The sequence below is a fragment of the Dermacentor andersoni genome, chromosome 1 (genome assembly GCF_023375885.2).
Source record: "Dermacentor andersoni chromosome 1, qqDerAnde1_hic_scaffold, whole genome shotgun sequence".
NCBI lineage: Eukaryota > Metazoa > Arthropoda > Arachnida > Ixodida > Ixodidae > Dermacentor > Dermacentor andersoni.
In genome coordinates this window covers 335,712,787-335,723,767 of record NC_092814.1, presented here as the reverse complement: position 1 = coordinate 335,723,767, position 10,981 = coordinate 335,712,787, and the positions used below count along the sequence as shown (strand labels likewise).

General features: G+C 46.0%; 1 protein-coding gene across 1 annotated transcript; it reads left to right on the top strand.

The window, feature by feature from the left end:
• The first annotated feature begins 516 nt into the window (after positions 1–516).
• Positions 517–10,746, top strand: LOC126516876 (uncharacterized). The gene is made up of 4 exons (XM_055064046.2): positions 517–851; positions 4,923–5,034; positions 7,728–7,812; positions 9,676–10,746. Exons 1-4 carry the CDS (start codon positions 753–755, stop codon positions 9,923–9,925), a joined length of 546 nt encoding a protein of 181 aa, XP_054920021.1. The 5' UTR covers positions 517–752; the 3' UTR covers positions 9,926–10,746.
• Positions 10,747–10,981: the final 235 nt, after the last annotated feature.

Genomic DNA, 10,981 nt, shown 5'->3' with positions numbered 1-10,981 from the left:
AGAAAAGGGAAACCAAGCCAAACATCGTAGCCTGTTGCAGTATTGCTTAAGGGCCAAGAGGTGACAAATGCCGCAAGGCCACCAATCCCTCCTGTGGGTATGCGACAAGCCACCCGTGCATGAGTCGTCAATATTCCTGGAACGTATGCCAACTTGGCGCGTATTTGATTTCGTATGTTTAGTAGCGTTCTTCTCTGTAAAGCTATTTTGTCAGAGTGAATTTTCGTTATCCTAGACCTCCCTCTTACATTTCTCATTAAGAGTGCTACCTATTGTTCGAAATTACGGGCATTAAGTGACTTGAATCGGTAAAAGAATGAAGCAAACTTGTCATCTTAAGGGGGTATCAGCGCACGCAGATGGGTACTGAGTGAAGAACAGGACTCGGAGCTACAGTTAGTGCTGTGTCCTGTTGTTCTTCTCTCTGTCTATGTGCACTGTTAGCGCTTTAAGATGCTTTACCAAATAGCCCACCAAACCATCCTTGTTAACTTCTCAATTTTGCTTTATTGCAATCGCTAGGCGGACCGCGTGCTGCTTTCTGGGTGTTCCTGTTGTCTCCTTTAGCAACGGGCTGTTGCGATTGGATTTCTAGTGGAAATGTGTCACCGGCCGATCATGGTGCGTCTTCCTTCGCAGTGATCGACGCTAGCGCCAAGTACCCGACGGGGCTGTTCCAGGGCACGTGGTCCGACCTGGGCGCCTTCGACGAGTGCATCGAGACCGTGGCCCTCGACCGGAACGGCGGCGAAATGGCGCGCGGCCAGTACTGCAACGTCTACGTGAAGATGGCCAACGACACCTCATTCTTCGACGAGATGCTGCCTAACTTCATCATGGCCCACGAGCGGGTGAGTTGTCCTGAGTTTGTTGCAACTGGGTGGCGCGTGTATCAGTAGAAAGTCATATGAAAAAAACAGGAGGGACAGACCACATAAACATCTCCATTGCCTGCATGGTACTCTCTATAAGGCGAAGAGCGAGAAATTAGGGTTAGGGAAATAGAACAAAACGTACCACGAAGTAGCCTGCCGGTGAGCGAAAAAGATAAGGGGGGACAGAGGGGCTAGATTTTTGGTTGACTTGAGCACAGGCGCTCGAGTGGACTGTAACTACAGAACCTTACTGAAGTTTCACAATGATGCCTGGTTGCATCCATTTACAGAATACTTCCTTCTATAGGATGAACGGCAACCTTCCTAGAACTAGAAAAAAAGACAAGAAAGAAGAACATAAGTTGTATATAAACTCGCTTACGTGTACAATAGTACATGCTACCTTTAGCCCTCTCATCTAGAGCATGGGAAAGATATGATATGAACTGAAAGGTGACCGTTTCGAAGCAGCTTGAGTTAAGCATGCGCTACATCATGGCCAGGCCGCCACTGCATTTTACGCTAGCACACGCTAGCACGAGGTCGCGGGATTGAATCCCGGTCGTGGCGGCCGCATTTCGATGGCGACCAAACGCGAAAACACCCGTCTACTTAAGACTGAGGTGCACATTAAAGAACCCCAGGTGGTCCAAATTTCCGGAGTCTTCCACTACGGCGTGCCTCATTATCAGATCGTGGCTTTGGCACATAAAACTCCATAATTAATTAAGTCTTCAAAAGTCTGCGGTACAGTTCATCTCACTGCTGAGCCCGTTTTACTCATGAAATTTCACTGCCAACTGAAGTGAAACTTGACAATAAATTGTTGCAGCGAACCAAGCATTTTATTTCACCCCAATAAAGAATTAGGCTTTCGCCATTCCACTATAATAGGCGAGGGAAAACGTATAAAATGACGCGCTAATAATTTTATTTTTATGGTTACCACCTTATTTGGGTAACGGGAAAAGTTCGAAGTACGAATTGTTTGCAGCCTCGCGGAGAAACAGTGGCTGGCGGTTATGAGGGCGTGCGCGGGGTTTAACTGCAGACTTAAGTTGTATCCGACTATAGTGGCGTCTTTTTTTTTTTTTTATTAGCTCTGGAAGAATTATAGAGAAATATATATTTGCGGAACACTCACCGTTCTTTTGGATCCCTCGTTTACTGCTCTACCAAGTGAAGTGCCAAAACCGACTTGTGTTGTTATTTTGAAAGTTGCGTAATGATGCCTGGTCACCAGCCCCATACAACCGCGTAGAGCGCAGGACGCTGCGGTTTAGACGTACTGCGCCCGCCGCGGAAGGTTAGAAAAGCTACATAAGCACAGCAGAGAAGTGGCTACGTCAGGCGGCTGGACTGATAACTGTAGAAGTGTCATTCAGTATACACAGAATTGTTCTCCCCTTCCGGCAGCGTTTTCTCTACTTCCTTTTAAAATAAAGATATGTTGATCCATAAATATTTTCGTAAACAATGATTAAATTTGTTAATTTTCGCTTTTCCTTACTGTTTGGCTGTTGCCTTGGCTTAATTTCTCAACTCCTTGAGACTCTTGTTTCCAGTTGCCAATTTTGCACAAAAAGTGCTGTACAATTAGCCAAAAACCAGACGAGGTAACGGGCGACAGTCATTGCTTATGAGTTTAATTGTTATTGCAGGGTTTGATGATGGACGCTGTTTCACATTATTTTAATTTGCACTTTATTTAACCAATATCGCGGGCATATGGTTCCGACGATCTGCCAGCGTCACGGCGAGCCGCCACTCGAGGAAATAATGAAGCAAAAGGAAACGTTAAACTCAACTGGCGTTTTCTCCGGTTGCAACTCGTTTCTCAAGCGTACAGACCAGCTGACTACGAACCGAATCCCTTTCCTGGTCCCTGGATTAGCCTAAACAAAGAAGGTTGAACTAACGAAGCAACAGCCATGCGCGTGACCGCTGAATAGATGGTGACAACTGAACGCATCTCGAAATAATCGCGCGGGCACCGAATCGATGAGAAAACTGGCCTTCACACTCCAGGAGATGGCGATAAATGCCGTCATCCGAAAGGCATGAAAAAGGCGTCAAAATGTTGACCACCGAATAGCTGTCAAGTCTCAACATTTAGGAATGTGTGAGGTTTGGTGGCGTGGGCAAGAAGGGGGGGGGGGGCGGTATGCCGCGTAATTTCGGGGGGGAGGGGGGGCACGGGCCTCCCCCTGGGTACGTGCCTGCTTTGCATATATGCAGTTTTCTACTATAAATGCTCCCTGTCTCGTTTCATTCCGTGAGCACTGCACGTTATCACCAATCGCTGCTGTCGTTGCCGTTGTCAAGCACTGAAATACGTGTAGAAGTTACTTTTCGTCTGATAAAAGCAAGCTTTGAGCCGGTAGCATATGTGGTAGATGGAATCTCTATAGAAATGAACGTTGCCGTGCTTGAGATGGATCCAATGGTGCCAATAAACACATCGAAGCAATCCATGGACGGCCCGTTATCGCACGTGTTTTTACTATCGACCCATCTCGTATCTCGCCTTGCACTCGCCACAATGGTTTTTAGTGGCTGTGGCGTTCCGCAGCTGAACAAAAGGTCACGGGTTCGATCCCCCGCCGCGGCGACCGCATTTCGATGGGGGCGGAATGCAAAAACGCTCGTGTGGTTCGGTTCAAGCGCACGTTATAAAGAACCCTAGGAGATCAAAGTCCTCCCCCATGTCGTCCCTTGTAGCCTTACAGCGTTGCTTTCAGACGCTAAACCTCATCAGTGAATCAACTGTTGCACGGAAGGCGAAGTTTTAAGAGCGCTCGATGCAGGTTTGACATCGCAGTGTCTCAAGCATAATATGTACGACTTGTCCCGCAGATGCGACCCAGTGAAACTCGATATGCTCATCATGTTAGCCGGGGTGCTGAGCGCAGCTAGGTAACCTTATAAAAGCCGGTATATACGTAAATACGGCATCGTCAACTACGCATATGCAATATTCCAATGTCGTTCTAGCTTTTTCTTCGTGCTTCGCACTGCTGCCTGTTGCTTGTACGCTGTTACTATTATACTGTATCCTATTACGAAATTAAAATTGAAGTCTGGTATTTAACGTGCCGAAGCTACGATGCCCATACGAGGCACGCCGTAGTAGGGTGACTCCGGATTAACTTTGACCACCTGGGGTACTTTAACTTGCACACAATGCACTGGACACGGGTGTTTGTGCATGTCGCCCCCATAGAAATGCGGCCGCCGCGGCCGTGATTTGATTCCGCGACCTCGTGCTTGCTTAGCAGCGTAGTGCCGTAGCCAGTTATCCACCAGCGTGGATTATATCCTATGACTATTATATCTACATTGCGGATTTCGGATAAACTTGATTCCTATGTATTCGTTCATTGATTCCCCTACACGAGTGTGCTTAAATTTAAGTGGACGTTGAAGAACAGCAGCTGTTAAAAATTGAACCGGAGTCGCCTTCTACGGCGTGCCTCAAGATAACGTCGTGGGTTTGGTACGTAACACCCGAGAATATTTTTAAAGTTCATGCTCCGCTTTACTTGGCTGACGCTGGATTGAGCTTCCGAAGCAGCCGGCAAGCGGGAGTCCGCATGAATTAATCACGCGTCGAATACACCAAGTTGTCACTGAAGAAATTCCGTGAGTGACTCGCACTGTAACAACAGGAGTCAGCGTGTTGGCAAACCCCGAACTGTTACGTGTGATCAGCATTGTCCATTCGGCTCTTGATTTGCTGACGCCGGACCCAGCGTCGCTAACGGCGCAAACACGGTTTTAGTGAACCATGAGGATAGCGTAAACTTGCTTCCGGGCAAATATAAATAATCAACATTTAGCTTTTTTTTTTCATTTCTATCTTATCACCCACCACTATACACCGGCTAGTTCTGGTAGCAAGGGTGAGGGTGGTCACCACTCAGGCCAATAGGAGAATGCAAAAAAAGACGGTATAATTGGAACGCACTCCTTACTGTGACTATGCGGCCCTGTAGTCGATTGGGTTGGAAGATAGCGGAAGACAGCTGTGAAACGTTGCTTTCGCAGTCTCCGGTTCTGCTGCGTGCGCAAGAGGACAAGCGAGTGCTGGGAATGCGCCTGGGTCTTTGCACCATCGCCGACTGCACCAGAGACGATCTTCAAGCCCTCGCCGACACACGTGCGTCGCTCCCCCACATTTAGTGTGTGTGTGTGTGTTTGTGTGTGTTTGTGTTTGTGTGCGTGTGTGTTTGTGTTTGTGTGTGTTTGTGTTTGTGTGTGTGTGTCTGTGTGTGTGTTTGTGTGTGTGCGTGCGTGTGTGCGTGTGTGTGTGTGTGTGTGTGTGTGTGTATGTGTGTGTGTGTGTGTGTGTGTGTGTGTGTGTGTGTGAGTGTGTGTGTGCGTGTCCAATTTAGTGTGCCGTCATAGCTTAGCTCTTTCGTTACAGCGAGGAATGTGCTTATTTTAGTGATTCTGTGTTTTAACATTTTATTTCAAGACCTAGCACTCGCAGCGTATGCTGCGCGATAGTTAAAATTATAGCCTGAAAAGTGTTGTCTTGCATGGTGCCAATTTCTGAGAATTCTCATGTGAAAATTCGAAGTAGCTCAAAGAACACAAATGAAAGTAATCTTTTACTATTTTTATTATAGGTACCGAGAGTAAAAAAAAAAATTGATATATACAATATACTCGCCCGGTCGCTAATTCCCAGCTTTTGTAAGTCAGATCACGCGAATAAATTATGAAGATTTCTTGGCGTCGATACTCACCACAGTGATGCCCAAGCAATGCGGGAAAGCAATATCTTCGTAAATGTGAAAACGGGTAATTAACTTACTTTTACAAGGAGCATTCGTTTTTACTCAAGACAGCAGGTACCTGGTTTGTATTTTACTCCATTCTTAAGGCTCTCGAAGCAATGCTTGTCATGTCAGGAAGCATGTAGTAGCCTCCTCATACTAGAATATTGCGTTCGATCAGCTTTTGTGTACAAGCAATGTGGTCTAGTGTGCGTTCGCTGGAGCCTCCACATGTTTTCTTCAGTTCCTGTACAGTGCTGTGCAGTAATGTGGAGTGTTGCACAGTCTTGTACAGTAATGAATAAAGGGCACTTGCACAGGCGGCGTTCAAGATGTAAGAGATTAGACATCTAGCCTAGCTTCAGTCGAAGGTCGGTCTGAAATTGACTGCGTTCTCTTGTGCGAGGGAAAACCCCACACGACCGGAAGGAATGCTCGTAATAATTTGTACATACGCTGTAGAGCGCTGATGGGTAAAAGCAATTCACGCGGGGGGGGGGGGGGGGGGGGGTGTGGGGGGGGGGGGGGGGGGGTGGGGGGGGGGGGGGGAATAAAGTTGCACTTGATATTAGTCCAAACATAATTATTAAAAAATAATATGTACTGATGAGCATCTACTGTTGTGTGAGACATCGTTAAAACAGCCTATACATCGGGTCGGAAAATTGATAGCCCGAGAGAAGCTTCTGTCTTTTGCCTGTTGCTGTCATTTAAAATTTACGTTGCCGAGTGGGCCAAAGAGCGAATTTGGCGTCTTTTTTGTTGAAGAAGTGCTAGGAGCACTGGCGGCTAGTTTCGATGGTAGTTCCAGTTGAATGTTTATTTTTACAGGCTCCCCAATGTGCCAAAAATAACCAAATCACAAATAGTTAAGGTTCACTCGTCATTTCGCACGGGGCATGATGTTGCTAGTAAAAGAATTGCAACTGAAACGTTTAACAGTGCGTAGAAAAAACTGTCGATCAAATTGACAGATTTCTACAGACGCGGTAATGAAAGAGTTTGCGCTTGCTGCACCCGCAGTTGAAGCGCTGAAGTTTAGCGGGCAGCTAGCAGGAGGCGCGCGTGTTCGGCGATCTTTAGCTGATAGACGCAAACTGCGATTAGGCAAGTTCTATATGAACGACAGCCACGACACATAAACGCAGGATCGTTGGGATAATCGTAATAAGGTCATGTTTGTGCTGTCTTTAAGAGACTTCAGGAACTCAGAATAGCCTCCCCAATAAAGTGTTGCATAATTCTCCGCTGCCGCTGCCAGGTTCTTCAAAAAAAAAAAAAGAATATCCGAGGACACCTAAGCACTTGTTATGAGTTATGAATGCGAAAGAATTAATGTCCAATTGAAGACTGCTGAGCAGTCCTTCGAGTTATGAACTCCTCGCGCGCAGGCGAGCGCATTGAGACGCTTAGCCAACGCATCCTAGATAGCACAAGGCCGGTGCACTTCGATCGGTGACGTCATGCTACCATGCCTGACTGCCATAGAATGTAATGGGGATGCTCCCTGGTCAGCCGCGGTGATGTTGACGTCACCGCTTTCGTCCCGCCGAGTTTGGCACTGGAAATTTCGGTCCTAGTAGCATGACGTTATAAAGCAGAGTGCACAATCCAGCTATGCAGGATGCACCCGTTTGGTCCGTTTGGTAAGAAACTCGGCCTCTGAACGTTGGGTCGGAATTTCGGCACTCACTGGAGCTAATATTTATCCTTTCGAAATTCTCCTGTTCTTTTATACGTTGATTTATTTACGGCGATTACCGAGGCGCAGTTTGAACTCAGGCGAGTGCTTGCGCCGACAAGGAACACGCGAATAACTCAGTCTTGCGAGAGCGAGGGTGACGTGGCGTCGCGGCGATTCCCTCTCCCCACACGCAACGCTTGCGCGCTATCGCGGCAACAGGTGTTCCCTTTCGCCCGGTCTGCTCCGTCGAGGTGCGCTCGGGACGTGGCGTCGCAGCCAATGGGAATTTAGGTGCCATTTCGCTGCTCCAGACGACAGACGCCGGCTTTTTTGCTCAATGGGCCATTTGATGATTTCGCATTAATGAAACCCTGTCCACTCTTGCAGTCACTCAAGGAGCAGCCAAGGTTACTGTGAGCGACTGCACGACGAACGAGCCGAAAGAAGTCACCCAGATCCAGCTGGCGTTTATGTAAGTCACAGAATCGTTTTATGTCGTCATGTTGAACAGGTGCATCAAAGTTTTATAGTTCAAAACACATGCAGGAAATTCCGCTCACGCAGAAACTGCCACACACATGGAAGCAAAAATTTCACTGCCTCTTGAAGTGCTGTGTAATTGGAACAAAAATGCAAACTCCGCAATGTGCAGCTTTCCCCCCATTCGATCTGCCCAATGAGTTCCTAACGAGTTGTCAAACTTTGACTTATGCGAGTACAACCACTGAAGCCCGTATGCGCCCTCACTGCAGACATCGGTCGGCTCTCGCTGCTCATGCCATGCCTAAAGTCATAGTGTGTTGGGGAAAATGCTGCTTCCGTGTGGATCATAAACGAATATTGAGCAATCCAGATGAACACAAATTACTTAACGAACGATAGGCGTCCTAAAGACACAAAAGAAAGGTAGGTACAATGACTAGAACGAGCCACTGAGTTTCAATTGATCGCGTGAAAAGTGGATTCACCGTTTCCAAAGGCCAGGCAGCTGTGTCATTCTTCAGTAAGGTCAAGCCGCTGAAGAAACACGTCATTCAGCATTCAATGATGATACAACGAACCGAATACAATCGAATAAGGAAACGGGCCTGCCATATTGCTCTAATTGGTAAGAACGGCATATGCTATTTTCATCATAGGAGGCCGTATGCAAAGAGAGCCTCATTGTATGTCAAATCTTCACAAACGTGGCAACGAAGACTTCCAGAACTTCACGCTGAACAGGAACATCGTCTCAAATTTATGAGGCCAAATTAGCAAATACACGGACAGTACAACCGCGACAGTATTAAATTGTTGCGTCGAACACTTTTGTGGCTGCGCCTATTCCCATCGATAGCATGTCATCGATGGGTACAAATTCATATTTTGCCGCTATCTGAGCACTTTTGGACAGCTAGCGTCATCTAATGGGTTAAAAAGAAACTATTTTTATCGGTTTTGTTTTTTTGTGTTGTTGTTTTCTACCGCGCGGCGATTTTTAAAGCGCCATCGTAGTCGGGGTAGAGTCGGGGTGACGAGTGCTCGTAGTTTTCAAGATGGCGTCGACGTAGTTTTCAAGATGGGACTCCGAAGTGCCGCGCGGTGGTTCGTAAGGGTTCATTAGGGCCAGTTTTCCTATGTATCTAAAGAAATTTTGTTGCGTACAGAGCGCATATTTTCAGGATTATTGCATATGGCCCTTGCGTTCAAAACGGAATATTTCGATTTTTTATATTCGTTTAGTTCAAAGCAGCATTGATGTTTTTATCGATCTTTATCGTTTTCGTTACAATTTTCTTGTTTTAATAATTTATTAATAGTGTATTTAATAAATATATTGTTTGAAATTATTACAGCTCAAAAGATAATTCCTTCCACTACAATTTGATACTGTACACTTTAACATCACACATTTATTGTGGTAGAAAAAAAAAAGCTATTTCCTAGACCAACCCAAAAACTACCGATTTTCTCGCAGTCACGAAAGTGCTAAGTAAAACAAAAAATACCGCACTATGTGCTTTGAGCCAATGTTCTTGTCACGTCGAACAAATGGGATACCGATACAGAGCACATTTGTCCTTTACACGCATTGAGTGAGCACATATACAACGTGAGCGCATTAGACTTTCCAGATTCAATGTTAACACCATCTTCTGTACTGCCTAACGTGCGTGTGTGAGCCCGGTGGAACCTCTCGAAACATCCGTGTTTCCTGTATGCTAGTTCCGCTATAGAGTGCACAGCTTAGTCTCGGAGCTTGAAAGGCATTTTCCTCACGCCACTCTCCCGCTCAGACACGGTTGTGGAGTGGACTCCCGTGCAGTTCTTGATGCATGCATTCATATTGCAGCTGCTTTCTGGGACTTGTGATATTCTTCACAATTGTGAGCACCATCATTGACGTCTGTTGCTCCCGGAGAGGAGAGAAGCCAGCACCACGAAGTGAGTTTTGGGTGATGTGTTTAAATGGCAACCGTATTGCAGCACGGATAACATTATTTCAAGATTTGTCTCAATTTATTGCTTGCATCGTGACATCAGTTTGCGGCTTGATACTTTGGATCATTGCTTTTTCAGCGTCTAGCAACAAAAAATATTGAAACTAAAAACTAACATAAAGCATCGAAAAAGCTTGATTTATATGTTGATATGCCTATATAGTGCAGAAAATCATGAAAATACATGTTTGAAATATCTTACAGGGTCGCGGCACTCTGTAAGGAGGGCATAGAGCGTTCGGGCCGCTGCTAACATTCGTTTCGGCAAGGCTGACTCCGAGAAAAAAAAAAGTTAGGAGAGGCGCGCTCAAGAATGTTACTGGAAGTTCGCCACTTGTCAACGCACTTCCTGCTGTATGAGACGACACTACAAAAAAAAAAAAAAGATTCAACTTAGTACGAAGACACATTCTGCATAAAAATATAATTAAAATTAACTGCTTCAAAGTCCATCTGCCAAGTGTATTATTGACTCATACATTTCCCACCAGTTTCTGCACTTTAAAAGAAAAAAAATCTAATTGTACAAGTCTAATGATTAATCTTAATCAGGTGTGACCACTTGAAGCAAACTTTCTGAATTTATTTGGCCTAATGATGTGAAATTAAGTCATGATTATATTACACAAAGCTGCTGTGATTTTGATTAGAGGAGCCTGCCTGCGTGCTCTTGCACGCACGCTGACACACAGACCAATGAAATTGATGCACGGATGAGCCGCAGTTGCATTAACACTATAGTTAACCAGGCCTTGCTGGCTTCGGTTAAGGCGCACCGCACTTATGGTCTACCGCAGATATGCACAGATGCAGCCTAGTTGCAATTATAATGCCTAGTTACCATGGGTAATGAAGACAAAGATTTTCTTTCGTGTACATGCTGTTTGCTAGTGGACGGTAGCGTTCGCTGATAATGTGTCCGATATATCCTCTGTGTTGGCGTAGTGGGTGTGGCGTTGCGCTGCTAAGCCCGAGGTGGTGGTATCAAATCTGGGCCACGGCAGCTGGATTTCCATGAGGACGAAATGCAAAAACTTCCATGTGCCGTGCATTGGGTGCACGTTGAAGAACCCCAGGTGGTCAAAATTAATTCGGAGTTCCCCAGTACCGTGTCCCTCATAATCATATCACGGTTTTGGTGCGTAAAACCCCAGAATT